Consider the following 20,294-nt stretch of genomic DNA (forward strand, 5'->3'; position numbering starts at 1 on the left):
ATTGTGATTTAAATCAACTCGATTTAAATCAAATCCACCCTGGTGATAGGCAGTCATAAGTCACTTTTTTCAGTGCCATTGTACTAAACCATAAGTTAAGGACTATCAGTATAGCTTCTTATAGAAACCAACATCCTTGGTAATCATGATAACATGTTTGAAGCCATGATTTGCTGTAAGTTTGGTTCATTGAACAAGCCACAGAGGCCTAACTTACATTTAAGTTACTGTGTTTCCCCAAAAATAAGACCCTGTCTTATATTTTTTTGAACCCCAAAATAAGTGCTTGGCCTTATTTTTGGGAAGGTCTTATTATTTTGTGGCATGTGGAGCAAGATGGGGCTTCTCTTGCCGTCTTACCTGATTTCCAGCTCTGCGTTTAAATATTTTTGGGGAGGCCTATTTCAGTGCATGCGCTCAAAAGTCCAATTGGGCTTATTATCGGGGGATGTTTTATTTTTGAGGAAACGGTAGAAACCACCAGAAAAACTATGTTAGTGTATTGCAGTAAACCAACAAACTATCATATGGTTTTTGCAGTGTGTGAATCCAGTCAATACTTTTGTAAGATCGGATATTGGTTGCAATTTTTACTTCAGATGTAATGAAGGTATTTTGTACTAGTAGTTTTCACTAGGCCTGTTCTTCTTTTTAAGATTTCTGCTCTTAGCCTACCTCTTCCTCCCAAAAAATTGATTGGAAATATGGACCGTGAATTCATTGCTGAAAGACAGAAGGGTCTTCAGAACTATCTCAATGTGATTACTTCGAATCATATCCTATCCAACTGTGAACTAGTAAAAAAATTTTTGGATCCAAACAGCTATTCTATTAATTACACTGGTAAGGAGACAATTTTGAAAATTATTTATTGAAAAATCAAATATTTCAAATAGCGCAGATTTCACATATTTCCTCTCTTTTCTCCGAAAGAGTGCATGACTTTAGCAATAGTTCTCTGCGTATCTGAAACTAATGAAGTGAAAATATGTCAGTTCGTGGAATTGCCAGCACTATAGACGTGATGTCCTTGTTGGTCTATTTTATTAAAGCATTTCACAGCTCAAGGATTTCTCCCCCACTGAGTATTTCTTTCATGTTCAAAGATGAAACACCTGAACGCAGTAGGATGCCCTGAGAGTGGAATGCTACCCGTAGCTTTTGAATTTCCTGGACTCCCTTGTGATTCTGGCTTCAGTGTTGATTCATGGAATGTTATCATTACTGAACTCCATACTGGCAAATCATACTAAAGGAAATTCAGTGAATAGCATATATTCCAAACAGATGAGACGTTATCCTCGTATTTGATTTTAATGTGTCCTCCTTTCAAAAAATAACAATTGGAAACTGTTGTAGAATATCTTGCTGTATCTCATGCAGGATTTTCTGGGCCTGGATTCTGTATATCTGTAAATATGTCTCTCAATTTACTTACTTCTCCCTCACTTCTTAGCCTGGATGGCCGGAGGGAAGCCCTTATGTACTTATTAATTCACTGAACCAGCATGATAGAAAATACGTGTTGCCTTACAGAAATACAAGAAATATAAGAATATAAGAAATATACAAATATTTTCTCGAGATCTCATACATGCCTATGTACAAAATCCAGGGGGTTTTTTGGCCACACAAATTATACATGCATTTTCTAGTATTTTGTATTGATGAAGTTGGAAAGATATGTTATGATGCCTTCATCCATATTGTTTGAAAATTCCTCCTATATCATGTTGTTTGTAGATATACTTTCCAATTTTAGTTTAACCTTTATCAGCCAACCTGGAGATAACTTACTGTTGAATGTTGACACACAGATACAATTTTAAAGTTTAAATTAACTTTACTGTAGGCATTTGTCAATATTGATATAACATCTTTGCAATCCTTCTCTCTGCAGAAATTGCCTTACAGCACGTTTCAATGTTTTTTCGGTCGGAACCAAAGTGGGAAGTGGTAGAACCATTAAAAGATATTGGTAAGGACATTAATTTTATTAGATATATAACATTCGTTATACATCACAGACATCAGAATATGTTGTTGCTTTGTCCACCTCGGTATTGTGTTTTCTGTTGTATCGTAGATTGTTTTGTAAGCAAACATAGGGAGCAATGCAGTTCCTGACTGTCAGAATCAAGATTCTGCTGTCATTCTATTTATCTTATAGATCCTTACTGTGTGGACACCACTCCACCAGCTTCAGCAGGGGACAAAGGATTTAAATTCCCTAATTATCTTTCCTCCCTACTCCCACCAAGCAGAGTCCTGATCTATAAAACAAATATTTACAAATTGCTGCGTTTTTTGTTTCTTGCTTGGACCTTAAGTCAAAGGGTCTTTCCGGTCTTAAAATCCTAGTAACTGGAAATGCCAAGTGTTGACTGGATCCTTATCACATACTATGTTACTGAATGTTAAGCTTTGCACCGCATTTTAAAACAGCAGTTCTCCTTTTTATCTTGGAATGTGCCTTGTTGAATTGTACAATCCGAAAAAAATTAATATGCTTTTTGAATGCTACTACTACAAGTAGTCCTTGATTTACACAGTTCATTTAGTGACCATTCAAAGTTACAGTTGCACTGAAAAAAGTGACATGATTGTTTTTCATACTTACAATCATTGCAGCATCCTCGTGGTCACGTTATCAAAATTCAGACACTTGGCAACTGACTCATATTTATGACGGTTGCAATGTCCCGGTGTCACATGATCACCTTTTGCAATCTTCTGACAAAGTCAATGGGGAACCCAGATTCACTTAACAATCATGTTACTAACTTAACAACTGCAGTGATTCACTTAACAACTGTGGCAAGAAAGGTTGTAAAATGGGACAAAGCTCACTTAACAACTGTCTCACTTAGCAACAGAAAGTTTGGACTCAATTGTGTTTGTAAGTCGAGAACTACCTGTATTGTAAAATACCTCTATCTCTTTCTCTCTCTCTCCCTCTCCCTCCCTCCCTCCCCCTCTCTCTATTTCTCTCTCTTTTGTATGCCCCCCCCCCATCTCACAAGAGCATTACATTGCATGATGTATAGGGGTTACAACTCAATTTAACTTGTTTTGATGAATTATATGTTTTTTCAGGCTGGAGGATACGAAAGAAGTATTTCTTAATGAAGATTAAGAATCAACCAAAGGAGCGACTAGTGCTAAGTTGGGTTAGTTTGTTTTTTATGTACGGGAGGGCATTATCTCTTTACCAAAATTGCAACATTGATTTTTGCTTTGTGTGCATGAGACTAACTTTTAAAGAAAACTCTGAGCACTGTCTCTAAAGTTAAGCAACTATTCTGCTATTATAAAGAGTTTAGTGAGGACCTTAGGGAAAATATGGAATAGTGGTTGTAAAGGCACTTAGGGAACAATTGCGTGGTCTAGAGAGCCAAGCAAACATGAGAAAGAAACTCAAAATAGATCCATTTTGATTTTCTTTAGTATAAGATAGAAGAGAAACTAGGACAGGCTTTCGAGAGTCTATTATTATATCTTACAACGGTAAAATAGCATTCTTAGTATCCCTGCAAGGTCTGTTTCTTGACCTGGTTTATCTTGATTTTTGTAAGAAGATATTAATCAGCAGAGAGACTAGACAACATATTCAGCAAGTTTATAATTTGTACAGTCCTGATAATATACTTCATACAGTACTGATTTTCTAAATCAACATTATACAAAAATTGGAGTACTAGATAATCATTTGTTTACTGTAAAGGCAACCCCCCCCCCCCCCCGCAACCTGACATTAGGAATGAGGAATAGAAAGACACCATCTTGTGTTGATTGGCAATGATTCATTAGATTTCTGTCGCTAAACTATGAAAGCAGTTGGAGAAAGCAAGTGCTAAATAAGAGACTAGTAGTCTATCACTTATGACTGGTTGCTTAGCAACTGTTTGAAGATACAAACCTAGCTGGAAAAGGGTGCTTATGACCTGGATCTCAAGTTCCAATGATTGCCCCCCTTCCTCTCTGCGGTCACGTGATTTCACTTCAGGCACTTGGCAACATGGCCGCATTTACAGCTATTTGCAGCATCCTCCGATTATGTGATTGTGTTTTATGACGGTCTTGCCAAAAACTAGCACTTCTGCTTTTCGGCCAAACTGTACCTATGTGAAACAATGGCTTCATCCTTACAACCGCCATGTTCTTTTAATGTCTACACATTCACATGTAACGATTGCTGCGTTCGCTTAACCACCCCTGCAAAAAACATTGTAAAATCAGGTCGGTCATTTTTTACAACTGTTACGACTTATTTATTTGGAAAATTTATATTGCCACCTACTCGCTCATGGCAGCTCAAAGCAGCTTACAGGAAATAAAAACCTATGACTGTCATAAACTGCATTACGGTTGTAACTCGAGGACTAGCTAGTTCCCTTTTCTTTCCAGAAGGCTTACAGTTTATCTGAGACACTTCGATCTTTGCAAGTACGTTATGTAGCATATGGATCCTGAACACTATGACAATATTTTCTATTGCATTCCTAGATGTATTCTCTTTTAGAATTAAAGCTCCCTCTATGCTAGTTAGAATTCCTTCTGTTGTCTTGTCCAACTGCATTTACTAAAGAGGGAAAAGAATGGGATTTATGCGATCATTTTATCTGCTTTCTCATATCTCAAAATTTCTGTACTCTAAGGGGAAAAAAATCAGTTTCTGAATGACATCAAAAATAAATATTTAAATAATTTAAATATAGCAATACTTCTACACACCGCATCATTTAGTAATTATTTATATTTTTAGGCTGACCTGGGTCCAGATAAATATTTATCTGACAGAGATCTTCAATGTGCTGTCAAGTTTCTTTCTTCCTGTTCGGTAAGTAGATAACTAGCTTTAAACAGGCAAGTATGTTTTCGTACATAGATTACTTAGAGGTCACCAATGAAGATTTGTCCATGACTCATCTTGATTTTAAAGACTGGCTTATAGATTACCATCTGAGTTAATTTATGAAGAGGAAACAGTGATTCTTTGTAATGATCTCTTGTCCTTATCTCCTTTCCTCCCTTTCTCCCAGTTGCAGATTTCCACTAGAATATATTTTTTTTAAATGAAAGCTTTTTGCTGCCTTAAGCTCAGATGCTAAAGTTGTATTACTATGTCACATCTATAATATGGCTAACTAAGGTTTCTATATGTTGCAAGCCAACTTAGACAAAAGTTTATCAAAGCCTACTTAAAGTGTATTTTGAATTGCGATCCTATGCACTCCAATGAGGGACTTAGTCTCATTTAAGTTGCTGAGGAATCAGGATTGGGAAAGGCTTTTAGGTAAATATGTATTCCATGAAGGTAATGTTAATTCATTTTCTTTTCTGGACAGCATCCTTATATTTACAAAGTCATTTTTGCCACAGCCAGTGAATCTTCTGCACTAGTAATTAGACACTTCAGTGAAAAAGGAACTCTAAAAGACCTTATTTATAAGGTAATGTCAATAACATGGCTTTGGTGATGTATTTCATATATGCGCAACATGTATATTTAGGATTTAATTGATTAAGGGTACAGCTTAACTAATACATTTTTTTTGGGTGTTACCATTCTCTGTCTTTGTAACTGCAAACCACCCAGAGATGCTGGGAGATGTAAACATTTAATAAATTAATAACAATTCTTCTGTTTTGTGTGTAGTAAATACACATACATTTATCTCCCCCCCCTTTTTTTTTTATAATAGGCATTCTGGGGAATTTCATCTCCCAGCATCTTTTAACCTTGGTTTTAAGAAGAGATTAGATAACCATTTGTCTGAAATGGTATAGGATTTCCTGTTAGAGCAGGGGGCTGGACTAGAAGACCTCCAAGATGCCTTCTAACTCTGTTAATCTGTTATCACTATTGGATATATTTTTTTTGGTAAATCCTGATTCATTAGATACATATAGAGACATACATAATCAGTTGACTGTGATAGAAGGCTATACAAATTTAATAAATAAATAAATAAATAAATAAATAAATAAATACACCTAATATTGAGCTGGCAAGTACCATCTTTAGGGGTGTTTTCTGTTTTATCCAAGACAGAAGTTCTGCATCTAATATCGCCTCTGTTATTACACTGGCGTCTAAAACCAGAGTAAATTTCTGTGTTTTTTTGTTTCAAAAGTCTTGTTTAATATACAAATAAACTTATATTTCTGGGATAACCAGGGAATTTCAACATTAATTAGTGATTAGCCATATTTAAATAAAGAAATCATAGCTGAGGTATTTCAATTCTTAAATCTTTTTATCTGCTATTAGAAATAGGAGCTTTTTTTTTGATATTTGACACTTGTAACCATAGTAGGGATTTCTTTTGAAAGGCAAAACCAAAAGATCCGTTTCTGAAGAAGTACTGCAACCCGAAGAAAATTCAAGGTCTTGAACTTCAACAAATAAAAACATTTGGCCGACAAATATTGGAGGTAAAAAAAGTTTAATCCTTTACATGAATTTTGATGTAGCTGCCTTCAAGACAGGATCAATTGAAAGATCAAAAAAATTACATCTGTCGGAGGCTAATAACAAGTGTACCAAACACCATATTTCACTGCATCATTGTAACATTATATAAGTTAAAACCACAACTTTTATGTCTAAAATTCCCCCCCCCCTTTTTAGAGAATTTTGTCCTTTCTTATTATACTTCGGGTAAAAAAAAGTATTGGAAGAAATGGCACTAGATCCTTCTCTAAATCATCTGCTATATCTTAGATATACAGTATAAATACCTAATCAAAGAATTCAGAAGGGAGATATGCCATTTGGAACACAGTGTTGGCTTTAGAGCAGGGCTGTCAAACTCCTGGCCTGCGAGCTGGATGCGTCATGCACTGGCCACGCCCACACCCAGTTTAGCGACGGGGGAAAAAGTCCCGATATGTCACGTGATGCCAACGTGAGTTTGACACCCCTGTTTTAGAGGGAGAGAATATATCCTGCTATGGATAATATGAGATGAAACTTTGATACAGGTAATCCTCAATTTAGAACCATAACAGAACCCAGAATTAATTCGTAGTGGTTGTTAAGTGGACTACCATGTGACTGTGACTGATTTTGTAATCTTTTTGTAGCAGTCATTAAGTGAATCCTTGCTAATTACATGAATACCATCTGTTTTCCCCAATGGGCATTTTTAGCATTTGAAGCTGGGATATCTCTATGGCAAAATGCTGTAGATGGAAGTTCATTTTCTGATTGTCAAGACTGAAATATTTTTTTGTGTTTGGTGCTCTAGGTCCTAAAGTTCTTACATGAGAAAGGATTCCCATATGGCCACCTTCATGCTTCCAATGTTGTGTTGGAAGGGGAAACGTGTAGGTTACTGGATTTGGAGAATTCTCTACTGGGGCTCCCGTCCTTCTATCGATCCTACTTCACACAATTCCGTAAAATTAATGTAAGTGGAAGCAAACATTTTTGCAGATGGAAATTAATTTTGAATGTGATACATGGCAATAATCTATTTAAAACAAAGCAAAAAGTCTTCTAATGTCATGAGAAAAATAATTTAATCCAAGAAGCATACAGAAATGTGGACTGGTTCATACATTATGCTTTTCTAAGGTCGTTTAATCATGTCCCCTGGTTCCTATGACCAGTGGGCCTATTGAGAGCTTAATAACTCCCTATAAATGGGTATACTGTGTATATACGTACAATGACAATAAAGTTGTTTGTTGTTGTTGTTGTTGTTGTTGTTGTTGTTATTATTATTATTATTATTATACATGAAGTACAAAGTAAATCATACATTTCTGGCCTTATGTGTTCAAAATGAGAGTTCACCTTTCAATTTAGGAAGAAAAAGAACAGGAAATTTTACCCAAAAGGCGACTAGAAGCAGCAGAACGACAATTATTATCTTCTTAACTGAAATGCAGTTTTACAGTCCTGTTTTTTTTCCAGGTTAATCTTCTAGTACACAAGAAACATACAGTTGCAATTCATTTGCTGCACAAATACCACTTGCCTTTTCCTAAAGATGTAGTAATGGGGAGCTCACTTATTAAAAGAGATGCACAACCTATAGTCCAAAGGCCATGTAATTTGGAAAGATAAATTTTAATGTATATCTTGGCGTTATACATTTTGTGGACAGTTTGTCAGTTTGTGGACATGATTTGCAAGACACAACTCGGATGGGTTTAATTTTTGTGTTTCAAAATTGTGTACCCTAGTATTATGCGATTAAGGATAATCATAGTATGTGGAGGGATAACTAGGAAAGGCTTTCTAGCTCTGTTATAATGTTAATCCTAAAATCACCTATTTGTGTGTGAGAGCTCTTTCAGAGAGACAGAGGAGCTCTTTACTTGGACTTCATATTTATAATTAAAAGCCTTGCTGAACAAACTGTGTAAAAATGTTTAAGAGTTCTTTTGTTCGAGTTTCTTAAGAGCCAGCAGAATCTCCTAAACATATATGAATCATCTTATATTATAGTATGGTTCTGTACTCTAGGGATCTCCAAACTTGGCAACTTTAAGACATGTGGACTGCAACTCCCAGAATTCCCAGCTAGCATGCTGGCTGGGTAAGGAATTCCGAGACTTGGAAGTCTACAAGTCTTAAAGTTGCCAAGTTTGGAGACCCCTGTGCAACTTCAAAGATCTATTTATTCAATTTATAATTATTGTAATCCATCGGAAACACTGCTCCAAGTAGCTAACAATATATTTTAAGAGATAAAATTATAATAATAACATAAATTGAATAATTAAAATACATTAAAAGCATACAGTTGACCATAAATACCCAATGCCTACAGAAATAGGAACATTTTCGTAGGATTTATTGTTTTGGTAGGAGAGTAGATTTTGTAAGCCACCTAAAATCTGGTGGAACAGGCAAACTTAATAAATTTAAAAAAAAAATCCAAAGTGTGGAGTAGTCTTTCAGAGTGCCATCTCTTCTGTTTTCATCAAACATTCTCCAGGAATAGGACTAGAAAAAGGATGTGTCCCAAATATCTTCAGTCTCCATGTTAGAAAGAGTTTGCTGTAGATAAGTCGATGTGTATGGATGGTTGCCATTTATACTTTTAAATTTTTTCCACGCATAATTGTGCTCTAAATGCTCAGCATCACTCATCCAATGTGATATTATTAAATTATTCTACCAAGTCTATTTCGTTTTCATTCTTGTAGACTTTAGAAGCTATAGATGTACACTGCTTTGGACATTTGCTGTATGAAATGACATACGGGAGACCCCCAGATTCTGTTCCAGTGGATAGCTTCCCTCCTGCACCATCCATGTCTGTAGGTCAGTGAATAACTTGGATCAATGCTCGCCTTATTTTAAACAGAAACTTGAAAGATTCATGTAATTTTAATCCATATGTTAAGATTAATATATAAAACAAAGACACGAAAGGATAGAATCAGGTGAAATCCAGCAGGTTCTGACAGGTTCTGGAGAACTGGTAGCGGAAATTTTGAGTAGTTTGGAGAACTGGCAAATACCACCTCTGGCTGGCCCCAGGAGTGGGGTGGGAATGGAGATTTTGCAGTATCCTTCCCCTGGAGTGGAGTGGGAATGGGGATTTTGCAGTATCCTTCTCCTGGAGTGGAGTGGGAATGGGGATTTTGCAGTATCCTTCCCTTGGAATGGGTTGGGAATGAAGATTTTGCAATATCCTTCCCCCAGGAGTGGGGTGGGAATGGGGATTTTGCAGTATCCTTCCCTTGGAATGGGTTGGGAATGAAGATTTTGCAATATCCTTCCCCCAGGAGTGGGGTGGGAATGGAGATTTTGCAGTATCCTTCCCCTGCCACGCCCACAGAACCGGTAGTAAAAAAAATTGAATTTCACCACTGGATGGAATCATCTGATAGAATCATCAAGGGGACATCCCAAGTGATACATCGCTATTTCTCTGTAATGAAAAGGTAGATTTTGGGGCTGGTGGTAGGAGATGTGTGGAGAAAAGTCCACATGGAGGAAAGTCTTAATCTATCGCCCCTGGTTCCCTCCCACTATGTGATTGTAGCCTGTACAATTAATTTTATCTTTTGCTAACTTAAAAATCAATAAAGCATCTGTGCCAAGTTCGTAATCTGATTTTAAAAAGATACTGTAAGGCCTATATGAGAGTGGTGCATTATGTCCAACTTTATTTTGGAATCTCTGTTTTCCTCCTCTCTTCTCTTTCTAGTGACTGTTTTAGAATCGGTTATTTCTCCTGAGGCCATGAAGAACGGTATGCCAACTGTCTCCAGGCTGCTACAAATGCCGTAAGTCTATAACAATGAAATAGAGCACAGAGATATTGAGAAACAATTTGAAGAAAAATGAACCAGAAACCTAAACAGAATAGAAGAAGTCCTCGACTTACGACCACAACATTTCTGTGGCTAAGTCAAGCTGTTATTAGGTGAATTTTGCCCTGTTTTACCACCTTTTTTTTTTTTTGCCACAGATGTTAAGCAAATCATTACAGTTGTTAAGTGGATCATGTGGTCCTTAAGTGAATCTGGCTTTACCCATTGACTTTTGCTTGCCAGAAGCTGGTTGGGAAGGTTACAAATGGTGATTATATGACGTAAATACATGCCAGTTGCCAAGTCCTCAAATTTTGATCACGTAACCACGAGGAGGCTACAATAGTTATAAATGTGAAAATCAGTCATAAATCACTTTTTTCAGTGCTGTGGTAATTTCGAACAGTCACTAAAAGAATGGTTATAAGTTGAGGACTACCTGTAGAGACTTTGATAGAAGCTGCTGTGCCCGACTGGTTTAACAAAATCATGTACCTACGTTTTCTGTACGTTTGTGCAAAAGGAACAATTTAAATCCAAGTGCAAATTGTAGGATGGTTATACTTTCTTCCAAGTGACTGATTTTTTTTTTTTAAATTTCCATTAGGTTATTCAGTGATGTTGTTCTAACAAATTCAGAAAAAACACAGTTTAAGGTACAGTTGAATAATATTATTTGGGTTGGGAATATATTTTATCTAGCAATGCTTCACATAACATACAATTGTTAGCTCATTGCTATCTCTCCACAAGTGGTGAAATTCAAATTTTTTTACTACCAGTTCTGTGGGCGTGGCTTAGTGGGTATGGTGTGGCTTGGTGGGCGTGGCAGGGGAAGGATACTGCAAAATCTCCATTCCCACCCCACTCCAGGGGAAGGATACTGCAAAATCTCCATTCCTTCCCCACTCCTGGGGGAAGGATATTGCAGAATCTCCATTCCCACCCCACTCTGGGGCCAGCTAATGGTGGTATTTGCCGCTTGTCCAAACTACTCAAAATTTCTGCTACCGGTTCTCCAGAACCTGTCAGAACCTGCTGAATTTCACCCCTGCTCTCCACCAATCGTTCTAGATTGTTATGTCATTTTAGGTAACTTCCACATTAGGATTCTGCATCTGCTGCTCCAGACTTTGGTTTTCTTAGGATTTTAGCAATGCTATACTCAATTGATTTAAACTTACCTTAGTGGCTATATATTTTTCTTTCATTTCTCCAACATTTTTTTACTTCCATAAAAATTAGTCTGCTTTTTCTCTGTTTTAATTTTAACTGTCCTTTTCTCTCTTTGAAAGTATATTTTTCTCTTTGTAAACTTTATATAATTTTTTTTCCTCTTTATTTTTTTACTTGTGGGCATTTTTCTTATCAATTTCTCCCACTTTAACATTCCATTCCACATCCTTTTGTATATTTCCTAGTAGCATAACTTCACACCTTCTATCGCATTCTGTAAAAATTTCTTCTTCATTTTTGTCCCATGAAGTTTCCATGCTTTCTTTCCATTTATTCTGTTGGGGGAGAAATGTATCTCCTATTACTTTTTCGTACAAGTCTTGTACTTTCATTTCCTGCAGTTTCTCTTAATTTCATCTTTTTTTCCACTGTTTTCTTTTTCCCCATGGTTCTTGTTTTATTATTTTATTTATATTACTATATACTATAGTAAAATTATTATATATTACTATATACTATATTCTTGTTGTGGGGAAAATAGGAGGAGGAAAGCATCTTGGATATGTTCTCTGCCTTGAGTTATTTGAGAAAATAATGACGGCAGGATATAAATAAATACTCATTTCCATACATTAATTCATTTATGTCAGAATGAATGAAAAGCTTTTTCCTTGGATCCTATTTGTTCACAATGATGCACTTTCCCTCTGCCCCCTAAAACTCATGTCTGGTTCTTCTATTATATCCTTCATTAGAGTATGACATATTTATATCGCCTCTCTGATTACCTACCGCATCTGTAACAATCTTGGTGGTTCCTATGTTCTAACATACCTCTTAATGCATTTATTTTTAATTAAAGCCACACTGATACTTTCTTGCATGAATTCATCCACTCTACAACACAGGATTGAATTCAGACCTGTTCCATTTCCCCCCTTCTTTTAGCATGACAGAGACCCACGGTATCTTTTTTTCACTCTTTCATGTGATAATTCATGCTCTTTACAATTCACTTTGCTTAAATGAACTATTCCAAGTTGCAGTACAGCATTCTATAAGGCATGAGCATCATGAGATGGTCCACAGATATTGAACTCTGGTACCCATTGTGACTTTGTTGAATTTGAGACCTTCACATAACACAGTTCAGTAAGACAGAAGAGGAATAGAATGCAATAAAAGCCAACTTTAGACACAGCAAAAGTTACTATTTTTGAATTCATCAATAAACTTAACTGATTCTTCTGCTTACTTCAGTAAATATTTTCACCACTGCAATATTTAGTTCTTCTGCTTCTGATCTTGCTCACCCTTCTTTATGGAGAGAAAATCCTGCTTTGCATTACATTAATCAAAATAAATTTGTCTCTTATGCAAAGATAAGCCTTTTTATTTTTGCCACAGTGCTTCATTTGACTATTAATTAACATGGAAATATCCATAGGAGTGTCAGTTTCTATGATTGTAATTTTGAAAACTTTTCTCTCTCTATCAGATTCCAGCCAAGTTAAAAGAAGCTTTAAGGATTGCCAAAGAATGTATAGAGAAGAGGCTAGTAGAAGAACAGAAACAGGTAACTTACACAAATTTTATTCTATGCTCCCATAGTTAAAATTTGTAATATGCTGTAATAAGAAGTGCAGCAAATAATATTCACACATGATTGCCTGTATGTTCATGGAGAGGCCTGTTCTTGAGGACTCTGCCATTTGCTAAAAAGAAACAGAAGTCATTTTAGAAAGAAAAGTCTCCGACAAGATAGGCAGCATAGAAATTTAATAAATAAACAAACAAACAAACCAATAAATAAATGTACCAAAGGAGATTTAAGGAGACATTAGTGATTTCTGCTTTTACAGTGTAGCATGCTTTGTTCTAAGTCCATACTTTTCTTTTTCTACCGAAAGATTCATCAGCACAGAAGATTGACAAGAGCTCAGTCGCATCATGGATCAGAAGAAGAGAAAAAAAAGAGGAAAATCTTGGCACGGAAAGTAAGCCCCAGCCCAATTTAAAATAAATGCAGTATATTTCCAACCAGTTTTCTTATCAAATATTTAAACAACCACGAACTGCTATGTCAACTCTTCCCTTGAAGAATTTGAAGTACTGTAGAAAATTTGGAAAGTGAATTTCTTTTCTTCCAAAATCTAGTGAGAAAAATCATATAGTTTTTTTGTGATAACCTGGGATTTAGATATTTGAATATTGCCATTCTTCATTGACTTGCAGTAATCCGATGTCACCTGTATGCCTTTCTTGAGATAAAGTTATAGTTTCATTTTTTGTGTGTAGAAATTCTCATCAATAGATAGGCATTATATCCTGAAATGGCAGCTCTCAGTGTGCATTAGTTATCTGATATTCATGTGGCATGTCACATTATTATTCTGAGCCAGATTGGTACAACTAGAAAGAGTTTTCCATGAAAAAATCTGCAGTTGCAGGAATTTTTCTAATCATATAAAGTGACACCTGTCCCTTTTCCACATTACCTGCATAAGGAAACAACGTGTGTTATCAAATGTAATGATATGGCAACTGCAGCTAAACTTTGGTGTTACTTTTCTATTTACATTTACTTTTCATAGTCTGCAAACCATACTTAATTGTACAGTAAATGCTAACAGGGTTAACATTACTTGGAATGGAATGGAATAAGTAAAAAAAATGGATAGAAGGCAAGGAAGGGCCACAAGTGAGAGACAGTTTAATTATCATTCTTAGGAAAGTTCTTGTCAGAAAGGAGAATTGTGTAAGAAAACCTTGTCGGATAACAACCTGATAAATAACAATTTATCAAGCAAACAGAAACTAATGACTCTTTTCTTTCTGCTGTTTGAAGAAATCTAAACGCTCAGCCTTTGAGAGTGGAGAAGATCAGTCGATGAAATACAGCAACTCAAACAATTCAGGTAAGTATGGTTTTTTCTGTGATGCATGGCACCGAAGTGATCTATTTTTGTCGTAGGGACAGTCTCAGGGGTTTTGCTGTTGTTCAGATTGTGGACTAGGGAAACTTTCTTCGTAATGGTAGCTGCAATATATAGGAACTCATGGTGGTTAGTCTTTCCTATGATGAAAATAAAGAGCAGGGATTACTTACCAGTGCCACCTTCACATGGCAGCTATGCTCTATTTGGTATATCTGAGATAAATTATTCAATTTAGATTGCGCCCTTCATTTCTAATGGTTTGAATACTGCTGTGTATACATGCAAATCTTAATCTCTGTTTATAACATCTGATTTGGGCAATTTATCTCTTTGAGGCCAACAGCTAAGCTGCTGTAAGCCAGGGTAGGGGAAAAGCAGCTACCATAAACATGTTAGTGATCACATTTCCAGTCTCAGCTGAAGTCTTATTTCCTAATGGGCAGAGCAGTGGTGAAATACAGCTGGTTCTATCCGGCTAGGGCAAACCGGTAGCGCCGGCGGCAGGAGGCTTCGCCCACCCACCCAGACGTTATCACATCCGTTTTTGACCCTCTGCACATGCGCAGAAGGCTTTGCGCATGCGTGGAGGAGGTGCGCGCGTTCACATTTGTGAACCAGTAGCGAAGATAAGTGGATTTCACCCCTGGGGCGGCAGAGTCTTTAGTGGTGACTATATTTTGCTATATTATTGGGGATTCCTTTTGGTGTGTGAAGATAAGAATTGTAAGGATATGGATAAGGTATTATCTACACGTTTCGTGCAGGAGTCCAAACCCAACCAGTGCCGGATTTGCCCAAATGCAACACCCAAATGTGAGGCGATATCAGTTGAGGGAAAAGCCCTGGATGACGTTTCAGAATGCTGTTAATCATTCTTAGTACAGATCGAATTCGCCCCCTATGGTGCACCCTGGGTAGCATAAGAGCATGAACCAAACGGACTAGCAAACTTACGGAGCCAAACAACTACTTGGTACCTACTCTGTAGACTCCTGGCTAATGGATCATCGCCACATGCTAAATAAATACATTATTGACAATTGTACTCTGGATCCTTTCCCATTGTGGCTGCTTCAAGAAATGCATGGAGATGTGACACCCTAGGTCCTGGAGGTTGTCAATGTCCCTTGTTAAGAAACAAAGTTATTAGCAGACTTAAAACATGGGGCTACATGGGGCTCCCCTTGAAAAGCACCCAGAGGCTCCAACTGGTCCAGAATGCGGCCGCGCGGGTGGTTATGGGCGCAAGTTGTTGTGCCCACGTGACACCCCTCCTGCGCGAGCTGCACTGGCTCCCAGTGGTCTTCCAGGTGCGATTCAAAGTGTTGGTTACCACCTTTAAAGCGCTCCATGGCATTGGACCTGGATACCTTCGAGACCGTCTTCTGCCACCAGTAGCCTCCCACCGGCCAGTCTGCTCCCACAGAGAGGGTCTCCTCAGGGTGCCATCGGCCAAATTATGTCGGCTGGCGACACCCAGGGGGAGGGCCTTCTCTGTGGGAGCCCCTGCCCTTTGGAATGAACTGCCCCCAGAAATTCGTAAGATCACTGATCTCCGTGTATTTCGCTGTGCCTTCAAAACCTTGTTGTTCTGCCAGGTCGGGCTATCAATGTAAAGATTTTAATTGGTTTTAAATATGGAATTTTAAATTTGGGGGTTTTATAATTGAGCCAATTATTTAATAATTTTAATTATTTTTAAATTTTGTCTGTCTTGTGCTTTTAATCAGGCTGTACACCGCCCTGAGTCCTTCGGGAGAAGGGCGGTATAGAAATAAAATAAATAAATAAATAAATAATAAACAAACAAACAAACAAACAAACAAACAAACAAATAAATAAATAATAAAAAACCTCTGCTGGGAATAGGATTTGAAGATCCTGGATTGGAGGCACTTTTCTGCCATGCTTATGCTCCTTCTTCAATGTGTAGTTTTAAATCTGTTGCGATGAAGGTTGAGAAGTCAACCCAGTAGGCCTTACCATATGGAATGCACTCTTTTTCCCCCTGTCTTTTAACATCTACCGTATTTTTCGGAGCATAAGACGCACCAGAGTATAAGACACACCTTAGTTTTGGGGGAGGAAAATAAGAAAAAAGCTGATTGGCAGGTGGATCGGCCTCCCGGAATACCCCTAATCAGCTGTTCCCAGAGGTGAATTTTAGCAAAAGGTTCCTTGGTTGTGAGCTCTGTGCCTTGCTTTTTTTCGCTTTTTTATTCCTGCCTCTGAAGCTTCTGAAACTCCATTTCAGAAAAAACTTTTTTTCCTGCCTCTGAAAGCCTCTGAAAGAGAGCTTCAGAAAAAAAGCCTCTGAAGCTCTGTTTGGGGGCTTTTTTTCCTGAAGCTTCATTTCTGATGCTTTTTTCAGCCTCTGAAACCTCCGTTTGAGAAGTTGGGTGGGGCTACATTTGGAGTATAAGACGCACCCAGATTTTCGCCCTCTTTTTGGGGGGAAAAAGGTGCGTCTTATACTCCAAAAAATACGCTTTATGAAATTATTGGGGCCAGTCAACTGATTGGAGTGCTCTCTTGAGTATACTGATGGTATACATCGCCACCTTCAGGCTGGAGAGGCGATGCTATTGATGTTCGTCTTAAGTGGTTGGAGGCTGTAAAGATCTGGATGGAGAGAACAAGTCAAAGCTAGGCAGAGTTGCTATTTGTGAAGAGGTTTTTTACTGGACAAGCAGGCACTACCTTTGAAGGAACAGATTAGCAATTTAGGATCTTCCTGGATTCACAGGTCCTATTGAAACAACAATTAGAGGCCATGGCGAGAAGAGCCATTGCCCAGCTTCAGCTGATGTGCCCTTTGGGATCTTATATGATGTAGGAGAACCAGTAGTACCCTTGCTACTAGCCAGATAAAATATTGCAGTGTTGACAATACATGGAACTTTCTTCAAAAGCTACTCAGAAATTACAATTGGTCCACAGTGTATCAACAGGTTCCTGGTGCTGGGAACACATAATAGCAATACTAATGTCCTACAAGGAACCAGGAATGACAGGATGAGTTGCACAGAGTAGTTTCTTTGTTGCTGTTTGCCTATAGACAGGAATCTTGCCCGACTAAAGTACACTCTTCATAACAATCAGCTAAATCCTATGAAGGTTTTAGGGGGGATCCCTTCTGAGCCTTTTTCTGCATACCAATGATTCAAGGCTGATTTATATTTTAGTTCTCTGAGAAAGAGCCCCCTTTTTCTGGCAAGCCAGCTCCAGATTCTATCATACCTGCAAAGCAATCGCCTCTGACCTGGATTGATCCAATTTACAAGAGCATTAAGGGAGAAACTATTTGTGATTTCAGTGGCATATAAATTCAGCAAATGACTGACTGTATGTATGTATGTATGTGATAGTTTGGCCCAAAGCCCCTTTTATATTACTACTTTGGGATGTGCCCTTTAGTTTGGAAATCTCTTTCTCACTAAAAAAAAAAAAAAGATGTTGAAACTGAAATGATCTTCATGCTAATTGTGAATATTTCTTTATCCAGCAGGGTCTGGCACAAGTTCCCCTCTAACATCACCTTCCTCTCCTGTTCCTCCTCCTACAGCAGGTGAGTTGTAGAACCAGTACCCTGCATGCTCATCTAACATGGTTTGGCTTCTAACCTTCTCCTTCATGGGTCATGAAATCTGGTGGCTTTTGAATGAAACTAAATAAAAAGGATCTTTTTCCTCTTATAATGAAGGAAAATATTTCCACATTCTAGTTTTCCAACTTCCTTTTTTTTTTTTTTTGAAGTGTCCTTGCTGCATAATTACCCCTATTCTGTTTTCCTTGTAAGTTTTAGGAAGAATCCATATGTATCAAACTGGGTTGATCAAAATGAGTAATATGTAGCGCCATGTAGACTATCAGGGTGCTCTGCTTTTGTCCTTTGTGTGCAATAAGACTAATAATTTATTCGCTTTGTGTCAATAGTACACACACGCCTTGTTTGGCATGTCAACAGAAGATCATCATGGAAAAGAAATAAATCTCGAAACTTGGGCAGTTGGTTTCTAGCAAGAAGAAAGGGAGTTTGAAGCTGCTTTTGGTTCTAGTTCAATGGTTGCACAGTATAGTGATTAAGAGATTGAACTATAAATCAGAAAACCTTGCCTGTGCCATAAGGTAGCTTTAGTAAGCCACCTTCGGTTCTTCCTTTGTAATATGAGGATCACAGTTCTGAACTGTTACACAGAATAGTTTCAAGAAGTACAAACGATGTTTGAGGTCCTTTAAAGATTCTACATCTGTATGGAACACAAGTGTATCAGAGTAAAAATCCAGTTTTCATCTTTTGGCATTTCACTGACTGTGTGAGATGCTATTGGCTGTATGTGCTATTTCAGCTATTTCCAGGACATGTTTTTTTTGGAAAAGTAGCAAAGACAAAAGAAAGGAGTTGTTTCTTGTATAGGTGTAAAAGAGCAGTTATGCATCTTGCAGTAATGAACTGAGGAATCTACCAAGATTCTAGCTCCCTTTGAAAGCAGCTGCAGACCTTTGTGTTTCCACAGTACTAACAACATTGGAAGGCTGAGCTATTTGTTTTAAACTCAAATGAAGCTAAAACTGTTGCAAAGTGGACAGAACACCTGTCTTACCTGCCTTCCCAGCGTATGAGTGCCAGGGCCTGCAAAGGAAATACTGACTGGTTTATTCAATTTATATGGCTGCATACTGGATATAGAACTCAAGAGATGCAAAAAGCAAGTTAAAAACAACAGTAAAAATATTACCAAAACCTAAGACCCATCAAATCTGGCCAGCATGCTTGGCTACATCAATTTCCCCCTCGATAGCCCAGACCAATAGTGAATGAATTAAATTGAGAATAGGGTTTTTTTTTTTAAATGTCCCCTTCTCTTCATTAAAGGAGATTGCTGAGTTCTGTCCTGTTTCTTCTGTGGGGCAAGAGGATTTTCGTTATTGCCAGACCCAGGTCTTTGTCCTTTGTTCTCCTTCAGTTCAGACTGATAAAAGTTATAATAATAGAATTCTTTCAAACTACTGCTGCTAGTTTGAGGAATGAACAGTGAAGTGGAAACATCCAGAATTAAACTTAATAGATATGTTTAATGAAGGGATTAGTGATAAAATAGTAGAATAATCACAGAAAGATCAGAGAAAGCTGACTTAGAAAATGTTTGCAAGTCAATTATCAATAATAATAATAATGTGATATATGAACCACATTACATTGTCTTTCTAATAATTGCCTTAATTAGTGTGTTGTAGCAAACACCCCTCCAATATTGATGTTTTATTGTGGTTTAAAGACTAATGTATCTATTATGCCCTAGTATTCCAAATTTGCATAGTGGTGAGTTTTAATTTAGAAGACGCTACCTTTATCTAATGTATGAAAATAATTACTGAAGGAATTGTATATATCCATGATGTTGAACCTATGGCACGTGTGCCAGAGGTGGTATGCAGAGCCCTCTATGGGCAATCGCGCCATCGCCAGCTGGTCTTTTGGTTTCTGGTGTGCGCATGTTTCCAGAGCTCCGGTGTGCGCGAAGACCAGCTGGCCGGCCTACATGCGCGCACTGAAAACTAGAAAACCAGGTGGCCGATGCGCATGCACGCGCCAGCCAGCTGGTGTTTGAGTTTCCGGGGCTCCGGTGTGTGTAAAGACCATCTGGCAGAAGACCAGGTGGCTGGCACACGCATGTGCACCAGCCAGCTGGTCTTCAAGTTTCCAGGGCTCTGGCGCGCCCGAACACCAGCTGTCCGGCATGTGTGTGTACACCGGAAACCAGAAGACCAGGTGGCCGGCGCACACATGCTCACTGGACAGCTGGTCTTTTGAGTTTCCGGTGGTCCAGCACGCACTAAGACCAGCTGGCAGAAGACCTAGTGGCGGCGTGCACATTTGCACCGGGCAGCTAGTCT

General features: G+C 37.9%; 1 protein-coding gene across 8 annotated transcripts in view; it reads left to right on the forward strand.

The window, feature by feature from the left end:
* Positions 1-20,294, forward strand: part of PXK (PX domain containing serine/threonine kinase like) — a 50,108-nt gene that overhangs the window by 21,497 nt on the left and 8,317 nt on the right. For 3 of the 8 annotated variants that reach the window (XM_070936826.1, XM_070936829.1, XM_070936825.1), the window contains exons 4-17: positions 657-843; positions 1,901-1,978; positions 3,097-3,170; positions 4,766-4,840; positions 5,349-5,453; positions 6,337-6,438; positions 7,254-7,415; positions 9,166-9,283; positions 10,176-10,254; positions 10,889-10,937; positions 12,956-13,033; positions 13,368-13,454; positions 14,306-14,375; positions 17,902-17,964. In XM_070936826.1, the coding sequence (XP_070792927.1) occupies positions 657-843; positions 1,901-1,978; positions 3,097-3,170; positions 4,766-4,840; positions 5,349-5,453; positions 6,337-6,438; positions 7,254-7,415; positions 9,166-9,283; positions 10,176-10,254; positions 10,889-10,937; positions 12,956-13,033; positions 13,368-13,454; positions 14,306-14,375; positions 17,902-17,964 (1,327 nt within the window). The remainder of the gene's footprint in view (positions 1-656; positions 844-1,900; positions 1,979-3,096; positions 3,171-4,765; positions 4,841-5,348; positions 5,454-6,336; positions 6,439-7,253; positions 7,416-9,165; positions 9,284-10,175; positions 10,255-10,888; positions 10,938-12,955; positions 13,034-13,367; positions 13,455-14,305; positions 14,376-17,901; positions 17,965-20,294) is intronic. The other 5 variants (XM_070936828.1, XM_070936830.1, XM_070936827.1 and 2 more) reach the window with 2 other exon arrangements.

The sequence above is a fragment of the Pituophis catenifer genome, unplaced genomic scaffold (assembly GCF_029215685.1).
Source record: "Pituophis catenifer annectens isolate HBS135680 unplaced genomic scaffold, rPitCat1.0.hap2 SCAF_2, whole genome shotgun sequence".
NCBI classification, from domain to species: Eukaryota; Metazoa; Chordata; class Lepidosauria; order Squamata; family Colubridae; genus Pituophis; species Pituophis catenifer.